Genomic DNA, 19,282 nt, shown 5'->3' with positions numbered 1-19,282 from the left:
TTATTTTGAGCACATTTACAGGAACAAAAAATTACAAAAGAAAAATAGAGTTCTGTAAATTCGCTTACACAACATATGCAAAAATACTTGTCGATTTACGGTCGTACCTAACAGGGTTAGAATCCAATCAAGAAAAATGTCTTCAATGAAATTCGACTTATCGATCAGAATATTACTACGGACATGTGTCCATCAGTTTCCACCAGATTTGTTGTACAATGTAACAAGAAATTTAATTAAGTTGGTCACCTATTAATGATTGGATTTTGTTCCAATATTCCTCATAACATTTCAGAGTTTTGTTAGATTTACAAATCGGTATCACGAGATAAATTCCACACCTCAAAACGTTTGTGTATTATAAATTTGATTGATATTATCTTTCTTCTATCTTGGTTGACTTGAGGTAAAACTGTGTTTATAGATCAAATTTCTGGCAAACACGGTTTGTTATAGCTCTTGACATTGTTAATTTTTTTGAGTGATATATCTGATAATACATTTTGAATATGATATTTTCGTATATAGATTGATTTTTTGTTAATCCTATATTTGTTTCCATGAAAATCAATGTAATTAGTTTTAAAAAGCTCATTACCAATTTGGCCACAATTAATGCATAGTAAACAGTTACATCAGGTTGTTCACAGCAATTACTTTGTTTGTCTGTATAATAACCAGATATCTGATGTTTACAAAATGGACAATTTATATAATATTGACTTAATTCATCGTGTAATATTTTATTGCAACACATTTATAATAAATAAAAAACAAAGTAATTTTATATAAACATATAGAATTCCTAATTTACAAAATAATTGCAAATATAAAATAGTACATTGTACATGCTACTTGCATGCAATTGGGTTGATGGGCGTAAAAACAAACATGACGAGCCTTGCCCTCCGAAAAAAAATTATGCAAATTACGCTAAGGAGGAGAAATTCTCCTCCATGGCTTATCATTAACTGAAAGAGGAGACCGTATTTAACACGTTTACTACGATCTAGGTGTCGCATAGGAATTTTCAGTAATTACTTTTTTCGCACTTATCAGCGTCAAAATGTATGCCGAGAGAAACACGAACCATTCTAATTTAATATCTCATGACACGAAAACAAATGGTTTCCAGACATAACACGCGTGGCTGTAGCTATATTTTGCGAGGAGAAATTTGGTCACGTTTGTCTTCGCGGCGTTGGTTACGCTGGATAAAACTCTCATAAACCACGTATTAGTTACTCCCTAAAAACGCTTTTATTAATCAGTTAATGTCGCTGTTCCGCGGAGATATAAACACTGTAATAGTGGTATTAAAAGCATGTAGCTCTCTTACAAAAAGAATATATAATACATCTTCAAAAGTCGAATTTCAAATAACCGGAAACACTACTTTCATTGCTCAGCATACAGCGAGCCGAAAAAAAAAATCAATAGTAACGTGATAATTCTCTATTCGCAACATTAAACCGAAAGCACAGTTTTTGAAGAGAACTCAGATAATCCGCAAATATGACTTTAACGAGGGATGTTGTTCAGGATCATCGTTTAAAGCCGATTTGGCCATCTTAATTGATCGAGCAGTTGCTGTGGGTAGCAAATCCAGTACAACGCGGGCGATTCTTCCAAATGAAAAGATGTCTGATTTGTAGCTTTGCATCCCAGTTCCACACACGATTTCGGGTGCAATATGAGGGTAGCGTTTCTGGTACTCCTCTCTTTTGGATATTGGTATAGCCACCGCAGGCTTTGCATCCGACGCAAAGCTTGCTTTGCCAAAATCTATTATTACTGGGTTTACTGACCCGTTTTCTCGTTCCTCGAGCACGATGTTGTTCGCTTTTAAATCGTTGTGCAGGATACCGCACGAATGTATGTGCGCCAGAGCTTCAATGACTTTCGTCAACACACCTAGCCAACCAGGTTTTTCCAGATAATTTTTTTTTCTAATGGCACTGGACAAGGTCAGGCTTCTATGTTTTCGGCCATGAAACGTTGTAATAAGCCGAAGCGGCTCGATCGTCGTTATCACACCAAATAGCAAAGGCACGCCGCTGTGATCTCCGGGGTAGCTGATCATTCTCGCTTCCTGGCGAACTTCTTTTTTGAGGTCGTTAGTGGTCCATTTTTTCACAGACTTGAACTCTTTTACAGTCACGAGCAGATCTCGGTAATAAGCGAGATAACAGTTTCCAAATGTTCCTGATCCAAGAAACTTTTCTGTCCGCACTACTAACAAGGGATTGATCTCTTTAACGTGGTGTTGGATGTCGACTTGTCTTCGCGGCCGGTTAGCAGGTTCGCCACGCTTCTGCTCCGCTAATTCTCGCACAGACGTAACTACTCGATCTTCTTTTCTGCCAATAGTTGCCGAGTTGCCGGCGATGGCTGCAGCTGTTTTCATGGTTTTTTCTTGAATCTTCTGCTCCGCTACTTCTCGCACAGACGTAACTACTTGATCTTCTTTTTTGCCAATAGTTGCTGAGTTGCCGGCGATGGCTGCCGCTGCTTTCATGGCTTTTTCTTGAGCCTTCTTTTGTCTCCACCTTTTCCTTGCTTTTTTCCGAGTTTTCTTCAACTTCTCTGGATCTTTGATCGTTTTCCGTTTGTTTCGAGCCATTAAGGATGAATACGGTAAAAATTTACAAAAGCAACAAGTGGCAGAGCAAACTTATTTGCAAGATGAAAAATGCACACAGCTATTGCTGAAAAATTGATTTCACAGGCGATCTTTCCAAAGTGAGAGACAGGATGCGTTTGGCAAACACGTGTATTGGATATTAAATGTATACAATTGGTGGAGCACAAGGAACTCAGGAAGTAGCTATTCCCATGACAACAACACAAAGGACTAAAACTATTTGCCGGAAAACCATCCCCTATTTCACACATTACCCACGTATTCATTGCTAAAGGGAGCTTTGTTCCATCACAGCAGTTCTTCATTAAAAGCTATTACAAGGCTTTTAATTCACGGAGATTCTCACCATTCTTGCAAGCATGGCTGTTTCTTCGCTGTTTTTAAAACGCACTGCGATTTATGTCCGTCCGAATTTAATACCACTACTGCGTTACTTCGACACAGGGAGGCAAAACATCATATTGATGCGCATTCGGTGACAATTCTGCCGTTTTATAATGGTCAGGAGGTTATACGGCTTCCTCCAAGAATTAGAAGAGGGCAAAGGTCTTCAAGCTACAAACAGTGGATAAGTGGCATTGTGGACAGTATCAATTCCTGTCTACATCCAAAGGCCGCTGGTAAGTATGCTTGCATATACTTCTATTTCTTCAGTCTTTACAGCGGTATCGAAAAATTTCAGTGTGGCAATTGAGTGACTCTAGTGTTTTTACTATAAGTATCTTACTTCTCTTGACTTAGAAACTTCCAAACTAGCGAATAGGATTGAAGCGGTAAATTGTTTTTTACTCAAGAACCAATGATGCTACCCGACAAAATGATGACGAATATAGCGTTGTACAATATCTTTATTTGTTTTACAGTAGGTAAATGGAGTCGCGTTGAAAGGTAGTACGTGCCGGAAGACTACGTCCAAATTTTGTTGGCTGACATGCCAAATGCATTTATGAACAGCGGCAGAGAAAAGAGGCACCTACGTCCCCCCGTTTGGAGGGAGAAGTCCAATGTGTTCCACTACAGAGACCACGACCTAAATGATATTGTAACTGCCCTCGGTCAACAAAGTGCTGTTCCCTTAAAGCTTAAGAAAACTTACCTAGGAAACACGGAGGTAGAGGAAAGAAACAAACCGCAAAATGCTAGAGAAGCACTGGAGGCAGCCAAAGAGAGAGCAAGACGTGGGACTGCCAACGTTTCTCCCACCATGAAAATGCAAATGGTTGTCGGGCCTGGCGAAGGAAGATTAACCAGAGAGTTTGAGGTCATCTGGTGGCCTGAACTGTTTTCGAGCACTAACCACGGAAAGTTGACACTCAGATTTTATATTTCAAAAGTGCAAGTTTGATTGAAAATACCTATCCAAAAAGGAACAGTCTCCCTCTACCGGATTCCACACAATTTGTTTGTTTGTCAAAAATACCAACAGCTCTAGTACCTCATAAGTACTTTTGCTAACAACAGTCAACTTTGCATTGCTTTGCGACCTGAAAGAGTTGCCACGTTATTAAAGTGACTGAAATGGACACAAAATTGTAAATGACACACAACAGCCCAAACAAAGGGAGACAACTCTGGGTCAAAAAAACATTAAGAAATGAGTGAATAATAAAATAAACAAAATAAAATAAAAGTACTGTTCTTCAGATAACAGCCCAAACAGGACTGACTACCCAAGAGAGACAGAACTGGGTAAACAAAAAAAATAATAAATTAAAATGAAATAAAAGTTCTGTTCTTCAGATAACAACAGCCCAAACAGGATTGACTACCTAAGAGAGACAGAACTGGGTAAACAAAAATAATAAATTAAAGTGAAATAAAAGTCCTGTTCTTCAGATAACAACAGCCCAAACAGGACTGACTACCCAAGAGAGACAGAGCTTGGTAAAAATTATAATAACCTAATAATATAAAACAAAAGTTCTGTTCTTCAGATAACAACAGCCCAAATAGGACTGACTACCTAAGAGAGACAGAACTGGGTAAACAAAAATAATAAATTAAAGTGAAATAAAAGTCCTGTTCTTCAGATAACAACAGCCCAAACAGGACTGACTACCCAAGAGAGACAGAGCTTGGTAAAAATTATAATAACCTAATAATATAAAACAAAAGTTCTGTTCTTCAGATAACAACAGCCCAAATAGGACTGACTACCTAAGAGAGACAGAACTGGGTAAACAAAAATAATAAATTAAAATGAAATAAAAGTCCTGTTCTTCAGATAACAACAGCCCAGAGAGACAGAACTGGGTAAACAAAAATAATAAATTAAAATGAAATAAAAGTCCTGTTCTTCAGATAACAACAGCCCAAACAGGACTGACTACCCAAGAGAGACAGAGCTCGGTAAAAATTATAATAACCTAATAATATAAAACAAAAGTTCTGTTCTTCAGATAACAACAGCCCAAACAGGACTGACTACCCAAGAGAGACAGAACTGGGTAAACAAAAATAATAAATTAAAATAAAATAAAAGTCCTGTTCTTCAGATAACAACAGCCCAAACAGGACTGACTACCCAAGAGAGACAGAACTGGGTAAACAAAAAAAATAATAAATTAAAATAAAACAAAAATTCTGTTCTTCAGATAACAACAGCCCAAACAGGACTGACTACCCAAGAGAGACAGAGCTCGGTAAAAATTATAATAACCTAATAATATAAAATAAAAGTTCTGTTCTTCAGATAACAACAGCCCAAACAGGACTGACTACCCAAGAGAGACAGAACTGGGTAAACAAAAAAAGTAATAAATTAAAATAAAATAAAAGTTCTGTTCTTTAGATAACAACAGCCCAAATAGGACTGACTACCCAAGAGAGACAGAACTGGGTAAACAAAAAAAGTAATAAATTAAAATAAAATAAAAGTTCTGTTCTTTAGATAACAACAGCCCAAATAGGACTGACTACCCAAGAGAGACAGAACTGGGTAAACAAAAAAAGTAATAAATTAAAATAAAATAAAAGTTCTGTTCTTTAGATAACAACAGCCCAAATAGGACTGACTACCCAAGAGAGACAGAACTGGGTAAACAAAAAAAGTAATAAATTAAAATAAAATAAAAGTTCTGTTCTTCAGATAACAACAGCCCAAATAGGACTGACTACCCAAGAGAGACAGAACTGGGTAAACAAAAAAAGTAATAAATTAAAATAAAATAAAAGTTCTGTTCTTCAGATAACAACAGCCCAAACAGGACTGACTACCCAAGAGAGACAGAACTGGGTAAACAAAAAAAATAATAAATTAAAATAAAACAAAAGTTCTGTTCTTCAGATAACAACAGCCCAAACAGGACTGACTACCCAAGAGAGACAGAGCTCGGTAAAAATTATAATAACCTAATAATATAAAATAAAAGTTCTGTTCTTCAGATAACAACAGCCCAATCAGGACTGACTACCCAAGAGAGACAGAACTGGGTAAACAAAAAAAGTAATAAATTAAAATAAAATAAAAGTTCTGTTCTTCAGATAACAACAGCCCAAATAGGACTGACTACCCAAGAGAGACAGAACTGGGTAAACAAAAAAAGTAATAAATTAAAATAAAATAAAAGTACTGTTCTTCAGATAACAACAGCCCAAACAGGACTGACTACCCAAGAGAGACAGAACTGGGTAAACAAAAAAAATAATAAATTAAAATGAAATAAAAGTTCTGTTCTTCAGATAACAACAGCCCAAACAGGATTGACTACCTAAGAGAGACAGAACTGGGTAAACAAAAATAATAAATTAAAGTGAAATAAAAGTCCTGTTCTTCAGATAACAACAGCCCAAACAGGACTGACTACCCAAGAGAGACAGAGCTTGGTAAAAATTATAATAACCTAATAATATAAAACAAAAGTTCTGTTCTTCAGATAACAACAGCCCAAATAGGACTGACTACCTAAGAGAGACAGAACTGGGTAAACAAAAATAATAAATTAAAGTGAAATAAAAGTCCTGTTCTTCAGATAACAACAGCCCAAACAGGACTGACTACCCAAGAGAGACAGAGCTTGGTAAAAATTATAATAACCTAATAATATAAAACAAAAGTTCTGTTCTTCAGATAACAACAGCCCAAATAGGACTGACTACCTAAGAGAGACAGAACTGGGTAAACAAAAATAATAAATTAAAATGAAATAAAAGTCCTGTTCTTCAGATAACAACAGCCCAGAGAGACAGAACTGGGTAAACAAAAATAATAAATTAAAATGAAATAAAAGTCCTGTTCTTCAGATAACAACAGCCCAAACAGGACTGACTACCCAAGAGAGACAGAGCTCGGTAAAAATTATAATAACCTAATAATATAAAACAAAAGTTCTGTTCTTCAGATAACAACAGCCCAAACAGGACTGACTACCCAAGAGAGACAGAACTGGGTAAACAAAAATAATAAATTAAAATAAAATAAAAGTCCTGTTCTTCAGATAACAACAGCCCAAACAGGACTGACTACCCAAGAGAGACAGAACTGGGTAAACAAAAAAAATAATAAATTAAAATAAAACAAAAGTTCTGTTCTTCAGATAACAACAGCCCAAACAGGACTGACTACCCAAGAGAGACAGAGCTCGGTAAAAATTATAATAACCTAATAATATAAAATAAAAGTTCTGTTCTTCAGATAACAACAGCCCAAACAGGACTGACTACCCAAGAGAGACAGAACTGGGTAAACAAAAAAAGTAATAAATTAAAATAAAATAAAAGTTCTGTTCTTTAGATAACAACAGCCCAAATAGGACTGACTACCCAAGAGAGACAGAACTGGGTAAACAAAAAAAGTAATAAATTAAAATAAAATAAAAGTTCTGTTCTTCAGATAACAACAGCCCAAATAGGACTGACTACCCAAGAGAGACAGAACTGGGTAAACAAAAAAAGTAATAAATTAAAATAAAATAAAAGTTCTGTTCTTTAGATAACAACAGCCCAAATAGGACTGACTACCCAAGAGAGACAGAACTGGGTAAACAAAAAAAGTAATAAATTAAAATAAAATAAAAGTTCTGTTCTTTAGATAACAACAGCCCAAATAGGACTGACTACCCAAGAGAGACAGAACTGGGTAAACAAAAAAAGTAATAAATTAAAATAAAATAAAAGTTCTGTTCTTCAGATAACAACAGCCCAAATAGGACTGACTACCCAAGAGAGACAGAACTGGGTAAACAAAAAAAGTAATAAATTAAAATAAAATAAAAGTTCTGTTCTTCAGATAACAACAGCCCAAACAGGACTGACTACCCAAGAGAGACAGAGCTCGGTAAAAATTATAATAACCTAATAATATAAAATAAAAGTTCTGTTCTTCAGATAACAACAGCCCAAACAGGACTGACTACCCAAGAGAGACAGAACTGGGTAAACAAAAAAAATAATAAATTAAAATAAAACAAAAGTTCTGTTCTTCAGATAACAACAGCCCAAACAGGACTGACTACCCAAGAGAGACAGAACTGGGTAAACAAAAAAAGTAATAAATTAAAATAAAATAAAAGTTCTGTTCTTTAGATAACAACAGCCCAAATAGGACTGACTACCCAAGAGAGACAGAACTGAGTTAAAAGAAATAATAATAATACCACTACTACTAATAATGATGATGATGATGATAAAACAAATATAATTATAATAAAGTTCTGCCGTTAGATAACAACAGCCCAAGTAGAAGAAACTGCTCGAGAGAAACAGGACAGGGTAAGAAATCACAATATTATTATAAACAAACAGAACATTAATTTTTGTGAAAGGGAAGCAGAAAAAACTAACATCACCTCCTTTTGTTTGGGTCTATTATGCCAGGCCCCTATTCTGACATCTCTTGTAAAAAGGCCTTGGTATCCTCTTATCAGCTTAATGGTTTGAAGTGATTGTTGGATGTAATAAAGACGTCCACTTCAGACAAGGGCATATAGAATTACAACTGATTAAAATTTGTTTGAAATTTACAGAAAGGCATTAAAGAAAGGATGGTCCGTTTTAGTCTGGCCTCTACTGTTCAATTGATTCAGTATATCAATAGGGACTGAATCTTCCACTGGATTTGCTTCAGACAGGTCAATGAGGCACACAAGCCACCTCACCACGACAAGGTACGGACCATGAGGTGGAAAAACAGTGGGAGGATAAAGAAAAAAAAAAAGAGGTCTTTGTCTTCAGATAACAACAGCCCAAACAGGTCTGACTACCCAAGAGAGACATAACCATGTGAAAATAAAAGTTCTGTTCTTCAGATAACAACAGACTAAACAGGACTGACTACCCAATAGAGACAGAACTGGGTAAAAAATAATAATAAAAAATAAATAAAGAAATAAATAAATGAATAATAACCTAATAAAATAAAACAAAATTCCTGTTCTTCAGATAACAACAGCCCAAATAGGACTGACTACCCAAGAGAGACAGAACCAGGTGAAAATAACAGTTCTGTTCTTCAGATAACAACAGCCCAAACAGGACTGACTACCCAAGAGAGACAGAACTGGGTAAACAAAAAATAATAAATTAAAAAATAAAATAAAAGTCCTGTTCTTCAGATAACAACAGCCCAAATAGGACTGACTACCCAAGAGAGACAAAACTGGTTAAAAAATATACATAAATAATAGAGGTTCTGCTTTCAGATAACAACAGCCTAAACAGGACTGACTACCCAAGAGAGGCAGAACTAGCTAAATAAAGATTTTGTGCCTTCATATAACCACAGTTTAAACGGGACTGGCTAGCCAAGACAGGAAGAATAGTGTAGGACACCTTGGTTCTATGGAGTACTCCAGTCAAGGATCTGCAACATTAAAGTTTTCCTGCGTTGATCCATATCAGAAAATCGTTGATCCATATCAGAAAATCTCCACTGGAAGTTGTTGATGCACAAAGACCCATTCTGAATCATATCCCTTGCAGCCATGATCACACCAATCCCACAGCTTCCAACGCCAATCATTTTCGAGTTAACCGGTGCCTGAGATGGCATACCAAATTGCCGAAACATTGGATAGTTTTTCCAAAACCTTGTTTGGAAAGATGGATGGTGTGGGTACATTTCAGAGAGTAACTCTAATGACCTCTTGACTGATGGAAGGGACATGGTAGGAACTGCTAACTGCAGGCCATCATCAAAGTACATCTCTTTCTGGGCTAAATCAACAAAGATTAAGCCCCAATGGTTAGGCATGTAAACTGGCACTAGAATTTGCTGCAAATCATGGACATTTGGGAGGTGCTTTGTTGTTTCATTTAATTGCAGCTGCTGGAAATTCTTGTCATTGCAGCTCATCCAATCATAAAACTCTGTGGGAAAATACACAGTGTCATTCTTACCATTTTCTCTGGCGTCATCCAAAAACTTACTGATGCATATATCAATGACAAAGCTATCGATATACCGTTCCTCAACAAGATCAGAGTATGACGTGGAATCCAATCCCTTCTTACCATACTTTAGTATGGGGTGGTTTTTAGGATAATGCCAAAGGGCATCTTGTAATCGCACGAGATCTTCAGATGAGCATTTCATTTTAGAAAGCCAGTTAGCTTCTGCAGATACTTTGCGAGTAGTGTCAGCTAGTGTGCAGAAGCGTTTTAGGATACAGAGGGCACTCTCAGAAAACTGACCCTTGCCTACAATGTCAATACCGGTAGGATTCATGCCAGCCTTTTAGCATCACACAGAACTTTCTGAGCCCTCTGGATGTCACTTTCACAGGGACGCTCTGTTACCAAGAAGGGATCTGTATTGGAGGTTTTACCATTAACTGGCCTGAGTGTCAAGGAAGCTCTTGCTGCCAATGGTGGAAGTAAACTGTGTAGTGCAGTGTCTTCACCTCTTGTTCTAGCTTTGGCCATTGCAACTTGCAAGGCAGTTAGTGGCAAGATGGTCTCACCTTGATCCTCAATGATAACTGCAGCCTTCGGTTGAGGAGATGAATGAGAAGTGACAGACTCCAAGTTACATTTAGCTGGTTCAGATTCTGGACTGAGTACTGGGGCTGGCTCATTCAGCGTGGCAGCATCTAAATCCAAGTTGGTAGCCATTGGGTGACACTTACCAGAAAGATCTTGTGGTGGGGTTGGCTCATTCAGGATGTCAGTATCTGAAACCAAGTTGGTAGCTATTGGGTGACACTTGCCGGAAAGATTCTGTGGTGGCTGTGGATAGATGTGGACACCATACTGACTTTCCTGGCAATGATCATGGCAGTATTCTAAAATACTGGACGTCACCGTGTCCTCAACCCTAGTGCCATGGTCTTTATCATAGCAGTATGTAAGGAAGTCACTTCCAAACATTTGCTCAAATAAATTATTGATTACTTGAACCCAAGTTTTCATAGCTCCAGTCCACGATCTCATTTCATGACCAGCACTTTTCCAGCCACATCCACGGTAGGTAAATATTTTCTTTCCTAAGAATGAAAAAGAAAAAAAAAAGAAAAGAGAGTGATTGAGGGAGTGAAAACCATACCTGTTCCCAATTAACTCTGCATGCTAGCAATTAATGCTAATGTTACACAATTATGTCATAAACTTTGCATTAAGATTCATGTAACTAAATTCAGTGTTTATTTACTTGGTTTGCTTTTAACTCCATGTGTAAAATGCACCCAAGGAGTTAATCTATTGATTTAGTATTACAAAATATCCATGATACATACTCGGTTTTCAATACTTACTGGCCACAATGCAATTTTCAGCTTGTTGGAATGAATACCTCAACGACAGCAGCATGGTTGCATACCAGTGCGTGAGAATTTGATTCACTATAGGAAGAAAAATTGTTTTCAAACCCAATTTATGTGATATTACAATTTATTTTCCTTTCATTTTAACTTGATTCCATATCATTATGGCCTCAACAGACACACTCTAAGGAGTAATCATACAGTGACTGGACTATAAAAAGTAAAATAATTTTAATTACTACTGATAACAGTAATGATAATGATGACAAGGATGATGATAATAATACAATATCCTGTAACTCACATGACTGCCCAGGTCCAGATGAATCATGATTTGTTGCCTTAGAATGTGTGGTTCCAGAAAATATCCATACCCCCACCACGGAAGACCATTGGAAATTCCGAGGGAGGGGGGGGGGGGGGGTTAAAGGGCAGTAATTTCCAAGGGGTAGGGGGGTTTTGTGGGAAACTACTTTTCCAAAGGGTCACGAACCACATACAAAACATTGAAAGCAACATACGATCGATCTAAAGCACAAAACACACTATCGGACGATGTTTTGAAACAAAAGTCAGTTTTGAGATAAAGTTAATACTATTAGCTTCAATGTTTCCGTTTTTCTTTGAGTTAGCTAGCGCTACAATCTCCCGAAGCTAAGAACAATGTGTCTTTCATTTGGGACGGATTCAAAACATTTAAAATGGCAGTCTCAACTGGAGTCTCGTCCCCAGACTTCCAGCTTTGTCTCTTTTTCGTCCAACCAACACTTGCGTTTGTCTCTTTTTCGTCCAACCAACACTTCCGTTCACTTGAGTATCACTTTTCGCTACCTTCACATGCAGTAAACACATTTTTGATAGGATTTATGTTTTACTGGGGGTAGTAACTCATTGAAAATGCGATAAGACGCAAGTTCCCACCATCTAAACGCTTGCGTGCAACGACATTTTCTTTTTTGTGGGTGGCATTTAGACCATGGACAGGAACCGGGAGTCAAGTTTTCTCGTTTGAGTAAACGCAATATTTATTGCGGCCTCGGGAAACGAATGTTGAGGTTCAGTTCGTTATGTCAAACTGGAAATTCTAAAACAGGAGTTTGACTACTCATTGGAGGAAGTAAATTGCGGCAAAAACAATAAGAGTCGCCCTCTCGATTCCATCCGTGGCTCAAAGGCAAGCAACAGTGAGGCTGTGTGTCATTTACTGGTGAGAAGGACTGCTGGAGAGTCAGTAAATTTGAAGACTGCACATAAATCGCCATATCTAAGTTTACAAATATGATGGATTATTTTGGCGTCAATAATATTCTTCGTAAAACAATCGCCTTTGTGACGACGTTCATGAAACCTACTGCGTCAACATGTGTGGTCCCTAAATATTAAAGAATCAACCTGAAGAAACTGACAAAATGTGTAGACAAAGGAACCTTGTAAGTTTCTGTTTTATTTACTATGGTTTGCGAAGTTGTTTAAGCGAGTGAAATGTTCTCATCGAAGTTCGCACAAAAACGTGAAACAGTCGACGTGCAACCCAAATGTTTAAGCTTTGCAAAGTTGATAGCGCACAAGCTAAAAGTTTAGCTGGATAATGAGCTTAACAAAGCGTTATATTTTTCTAAAAGTTAACCTTAATGTTTACACTGTTGTTACAGTAATAAAATTCTACCGCAATTAGAGGAGGGGGGGTCATCAAAGACCCCCCTGGAACGGAAAATCCTGGGGGGAGGGGGGGTGCAAATCAAAAAGTCTTCCGTGGTGGGGGTATGGATATTTTCTGGAACCACACAATACAGCTGCCTGTGTAGCTTGTGAGAAGCCTCAAATCCTTGGCCAGAATATTTGTAGAAGGACCTAAAGTGCCGAAGGAGCATAGCACCGTGATCTATGACAAGGTGCCCATAATCACCAGTGCCAAGATGTACACCAAATAGCTTTTTCAACAAAAAACCCCACTCCTTGCACTAAAAAAAAAAAAACCAAACAAGAATGTAATAAGAAATTACATTATCATTGATGGGTAACCCTCTTTACCTGTAACATTTTTAACTCTATACACAATAATTTTGACACTACAGACAAGCATGTACATGTAGTTTTTGACAATAACATACAGCTTTGGTATTCAGGTGTAGAAAAGCCATGGTTGAAATTGTTTTCTAGCTTACTTCATAAAGGTGCTAACCTGCCATTTTCAGTCAATTCAAACAAAATCTAGAAAAGTTTAAGCAAGTGTACAAATATGGACCAAGGGCTATGGCCTCAAGAACTTCGTAAGAATAATAATTGCTTTCAATATAAAAAATAATACCTTGACATCATGGATATCAATCAATTGCTCTTCATGGTCTTCAAAGACCCTGTCACACATTGTGTGGGCAATGTCCCTCCAATCACAGCAAACCTGACAACAGTTAAGTATTAGTTAAATAAAGTTACAGCAGCTAAACTTTCAGTTGAAAATGTGGGTTGTTGAACGACACTGATTTTCCAGTCAGGCAATGATTTTTACAAGTGAATGACTCAATCGAGTGTATGTAGCCTACTTGTATGTTAAAGTTAGCTATCAGTTTACCTTGACAAAAAATTCAATTTGAAGTTGGGCTGCATAATTTGCAAAGGGATCAGTGTGGTCTTCCAGTATTTTCTTATTCCCTCTTTTCCTTTTCTTGGGTAGGGGTTCCTGATTGCCACACTGTTCTTCCAGCTCCAGAAATCTTCCATCTACTTCTTTTTGTCTATTAACCCAGTTCTCCTTCAGGTTCTCCAAGAATACTTTTAGTTCTTACAGCCAAAAACATAGAAAGAATCCAACAGATCGTCAGTGAAAACATTTAATAGGAATAAAATGGACCAATTTGTTGTAGTCTGGAGCACCCCAGGGTTTCCCTGATTAAGTTTGTTTCCAGCCATTCATACCCTGGGGTTGAGAGACAGACGACTTTGTGTGGGTAAAGTTTCTTGCTTAAAGGAGCTACACCAGGATTACAATGTATGAAATTTACCTTAAATAATCATGAATAATAATAATAATAATAATAATAATAATAATAATAATAATAATAATAACAGCAATAACCTTATTTAAATGTCAAATGTATTTAGCACTATAAAATGTGCTAATTGGGGACACTGTAAATAAACAAACAAGTACAACATAAACCATTAAGAATCCCAACTGGTAAGGAAACCTTAAAATAATAGTTTGCCAAGGTAAACAAACATGAAATAGGTAGGTGTAATTCAAAACAAACATGTAGGTGGACGAGCATGAGGAAAATTAAATAAGATTGCAAATGAAATGATAAACTTGAAAATTTGGGCAAAGAATACTTGACTGAACTGTAGCTCTATTAAGAACAATTTCAGATCTTGAGAAAGGAACTGTTATGAATATTGAATAGGTTGATGAGTCAATAAAAAATTATTCAGTGAATAATTTATAAAAATAGTAAGGTAATGAGCTTCTTTAAGATGTCCCTTCACCTTTTGTGTCATCGAGGTCAACTGTTTCTTGCCGCGTACCATAGTCTCTAACAAAGGTTCCCCTCTGGAGTATCTCATCTGCAAACTACAAATAAGGACACTGTAAATTACATTGTTTCTCTTGTAAAGCTTAATTATTTCTTCCCTAAGATGTCACCTCAACCCAAACTGAATTCATGTGTATTAAAATGATATAAAGCATTAAATTCTGCTCAGTAATATAAGATATTTAAAATCTTGCTATAAGTCAACCCACCGATATCCTCTGTTCAATTAAGGTGACGTCGTTCAGGAGAACGTCTCTTGCAGCTCCAGGACATTCCTCATAGTAATGGGCAACTTTCTCAAGGGGGAGTGACCTTGCTACAATTTCTTCAAAGTTCTTAAGAACTTCTCTCTCCATCAAACCTGATAAAGGATTTACATTGACTTTAAATACCGGCCACCAACCTTGTATCAATGTCATTAAAAGGCACACATACCCATACTACTCCATGACCTTCATATAGCAAATGGAGTGAAAATTAAAAAAGTTGTTTCCTAGGACTTTGTAAGCAATTATGTTCACAAAGTTATGTTTATTCTGAAAATGGGCTCATTCTTTTGGCCCTACAATGCAATGCGGCCTCTTATGGTATGTCATGTATGTATGAATGATGTTTACAATGTGGGCAAGTATCGCTAGCCAACGCTAAAATAGTGGACAAAAGCCATATTAGTAGTATAAGTGCTGCTCAAGGTATCGTTATGAACTGCCTTTAGCTCTTTTCGCGTAGTTTAGAAGCAATAGGCCATTTTACAGTTGTTTGCTCAGCGACCAAGCCTATGAATGGCTGCGAGGCTGCCGGTGACCTTGCATTGATACAGACCTCACTGCTTTTATCATGTAAATTGTATTGTTGTAACGCTAATTAAATTAGTCCATATTAACATTACAAAAGCATGAAGGTTTGTATCAAAACAGGGTCACCGGCAGCCTCGCTTCCATTGTTAGGCCTGGTAACTTAGCCACAACTGTAAAATGGTCTATAGACAAGTAAATGCTTACGATCATTTTAGTTTGTCCCGCCGACAGGTTACCGACACGTTACCGACAGGTTGCCAACAGGTCACCGACTGTCGGCCGACTGTTGGCCGACAGTCGGCCAACACTTTGGCCTCAAACATAACACAAACTGTCGGCCGACAGTTGGGCAACAGTCGGCCGACTGTCGGCCGACAGTTGACCGACAGTCGCCCGACAGGTTTTTTGGGGAGCTCTTCTTCACAATTACCTGATTAACAATTGAATAAAGGACTGATGACAGTACCTGAAAAAGATGCAACATGTATATTTTGTCTCTCTATTCCTGTTTGTTGTCCTTTCTGTTCTTTAACTGTTACTCTAGGAAAACCGCTACAGTTTTCAGGCCCATACTCAGACAAGGCATCATTCAACTTGTCTAGGGTTCCAACTTGATAGGCAAACAAACCCAATGAGCCCAGAAGCTGCTCACAATTTCGCATCTCACAATGTAGAGAGCAAAGATTTATGCTGCTCAAGTCTTCCTCCAGAAGAAAATTGAGATCATCTAGAAGGCCTGAACCCCTGAAAACGAACAAAGTTGCTTACGTTGACCTTGGAAATTTCTATTATTTTATATTTACCAGTCGGTTGTGCTCACAACACCCTCACCTTCCGATGTTAGCTTTTGATCTTAAACAATCCAGGCATGTCTCATCTGCAGCAACTCCATGGCAAGTGCAAGCCTAAAATAAAGTTATGGACAGTATAAATATTGATCTCATTTAGAATGCTGGAAGAAACAAATTTTTCCACAACGAGCTGTAGAGCTACTGGATAATGATATCTGTAAAATTAACATTGTCTTAACATTGCTTATTAGGATTTATGAATTCAAACAAATACACGACATTGTACATTACTGACAATAATAGTACTAAATCATAATTGACATGATTGAAACAGATAGTCACTGAACCCTATACAAAAATGCAGTTTTCAATTAAAGTAGGTGTTAATTAATGCACTTACAATCAAACTTAATATATAAAACCTTACCCTTATTGCATCACAAAATGCACAACACTGTACTCCATAGCCTTTGCCACCAAGGAGGAAATCCTCATCGTCTTTTTTGTTCACGAGAAGCAACAAAGCCTTGTAGTCCAGAGTCACTCAAGGTCATATAAGGGGAAACAATTCATAATACATGTTTGAGGCAAAACAATACGCAAGGACCATTTCACATACTGTATAAGTTTGTCCAATTTCCCAATAAACCAATGGCATTAATGTTGATTTAACCCTTACCAGCAAGGGGGACTTTTGTCTGATTGGTTGATAATTTGCTTGTGCCCAGGCTTTTTTGACAAGCGAGCGAGCGAAATAACAAACAAAATGGCGGCCAAAGATGTCTTGTACTTGCTATAGGAATTTTTTTTAGCCACAGCATCGTGTACACCTTTTTTCTTTCGGAATAGCGGTATTTCAGTGGTAAAACTTCTTAACAGTCTTTCGCTCTTGTGTGATCGAATTTTCGTCGGCGGCTTCATGCACAATATTGAGTTCGGCAGATTTCCGAGTAAATGTCATAGATCGATTGAGGTGGGAGTTCAGCCGAGACGGCCCTGTCAGTTGAAATCGGTTGAGGTAAGATGAGTTCGCTATTCCTTTCGTTTTGTATATAATCTCAAGCTAACACAAGCAAGCACAGCCTATTAAATGTTCTTTTAAAAATTAATGTATTTTACTTTCCTTCTTGTCAACAGAAAAAAACCTTATAAGAAATGCCAGCGTTATTAACGTCCTCTTCTTCACCAGTTCCTAAATTTTAATTACTAGTTTCAACTAGCAACTTGTGTGGAGGTTTTACTATAACGCCATGGATTGAAATCAGGGGTTAGATAATAGGGGAACTGTAGGAAGCTGCACTGAGTAGATAGTTGATGAAGGTGCATGCGAGCTATTGCTATTTCCTATTTTTTTGTGTCTTTAAAATTCGATTGTTCTTCAGGGAATTTTTCCTATTTTTTATGCTTATGGCTGTAGAGAGAAAAATGTTGTAAGCTTGTGCTTCATGTTGACAAAACAAATATTTTGAACCTCGCAATGGTGACTATAATGATGCATGTCCATTTAATACTGCTATTTTGTTCCCACTTTTAGATTTTCTTATTTTGTGACCCTTTTATCCACTTGACACCCTGTAAACAGCAATTTGTTGAAATTACTGTATACATTATGTGGAGGGGAAACCTCTGCAATGCAGCATGCCAAAACACTATAAGTTATACAAATGAACTTCTAATTCACATTAACTCTGAACTGCCAAATATTTAGGACTTGCTTTGTGCCCACAAGTCAACTTTAAATTTAAATAATACTCAATATTTTATCTTCCAACCTCATCAGAAAGTAAATTCAACTTACTTAAGCTGGTCAATGCCTTGAACAAGTTTCAATCTTAAGATATTTGGGTATGTCACTATGTGAATTGAAAATCACCTATCCTGGCATCATGATCTTCATTATACATGTATTTGTGACAATAATTATTGTATTGCATCATAATTAAGGTAAAGCATTATCTCAGTGAACATTGTCTATTCAATATCTATTATTCGCTTATTTACCCATATTTACTAAATGGCTACATATCTACATGTATCTTCATACTAGATTCTGCAAAATCTTGAAAAGACATAATGCAGGTGGTTGGTAGGGACTGGTTAGTGCAGTAGTTTCACTTTAAAAGCATTGTCATCGTCAAGGCTGAGTACATCAGGGGCAAGTTTCAATATTCCAATTACAGATTGTGCATGACCAAAAGCTGTATTTATATTCATCACACATTGTGGGGTAATTAAAAAGTTATTAGAATCATCAATGACGTTCCCCTACTGCGGGTCTAAAACACAGGTCACATTTGACCGGTCACTCGTTGCAAATCATTGTTTCACCTTTTTGAAAGTAACCCAAAACCCTCAATTTGGCTAACCCCAGCCTAAAAACCAACCTTGGGCCTAGGGTTAGCCAAATTGAGGGTTAGGGTTACTTTCCAAGAGGTAAACAATGACCTGCAATGAGTGACCTGTGGAATGTGACTTGTGTTTTAGACCTGCTGTTCCCCTACAAGATTATATTACCTCACATCATCTTTCGTTAGGTCTATTGAACTGTCACGATAATTATTGTTAAAATGCACACAAGTAATTATGTATGATTATCTTGGGTTTCTAAGCAATATAAAAATAATAACTAACTCAGGATGCGTCTTTGCAGCATTTATTCCTTCCTTCCTTATGCTATGACAGATATACAACACTTCTGCTCGTCTGTTATTGGAAAATGACCTTCCCCTTTCTCTTCAAAACAGCATATCTAAAATCCTATTTTAAAAAGCAATTTTTTAACACTATTTTGCCTAATACTGATTTCCTTACTCACTGGTATGTA

The 19,282-nt window shown here is 37.1% G+C and overlaps 1 protein-coding gene and 2 pseudogenes across 1 annotated transcript; 1 reads left to right on the top strand and 2 right to left on the bottom strand.

Moving 5' to 3' along the window:
* Window positions 1-1,498: 1,498 nt before the first annotated feature.
* Window positions 1,499-2,705, bottom strand: LOC137988487 (misshapen-like kinase 1). Its single transcript, XM_068834491.1, has one exon. It carries the CDS (start codon window positions 2,621-2,623, stop codon window positions 1,499-1,501), a length of 1,125 nt encoding a protein of 374 aa, XP_068690592.1. The 5' UTR covers window positions 2,624-2,705.
* On the top strand, window positions 2,629-3,989 carry LOC137988481 (uncharacterized; annotated as a pseudogene).
* Window positions 3,990-9,419: 5,430 nt separating this feature from the next.
* LOC137988469 (uncharacterized) overlaps window positions 9,420-19,282 on the bottom strand; it is a 15,855-nt pseudogene continuing 5,992 nt past the window's right edge.

Source organism: Montipora foliosa, chromosome 2 (assembly GCF_036669935.1).
Source record: "Montipora foliosa isolate CH-2021 chromosome 2, ASM3666993v2, whole genome shotgun sequence".
Taxonomy (NCBI): Eukaryota; Metazoa; Cnidaria; class Anthozoa; order Scleractinia; family Acroporidae; genus Montipora; species Montipora foliosa.
This window is presented reverse-complemented; position numbering and strand designations above follow the sequence as displayed.

Excerpts from the sequence above, each read along its gene's own strand:
- LOC137988487 (XM_068834491.1), bottom strand. The coding sequence starts at position 2,623 with ATGGCTCGAAACAAACGGAAAACGATCAAAGATCCAGAGAAGTTGAAG.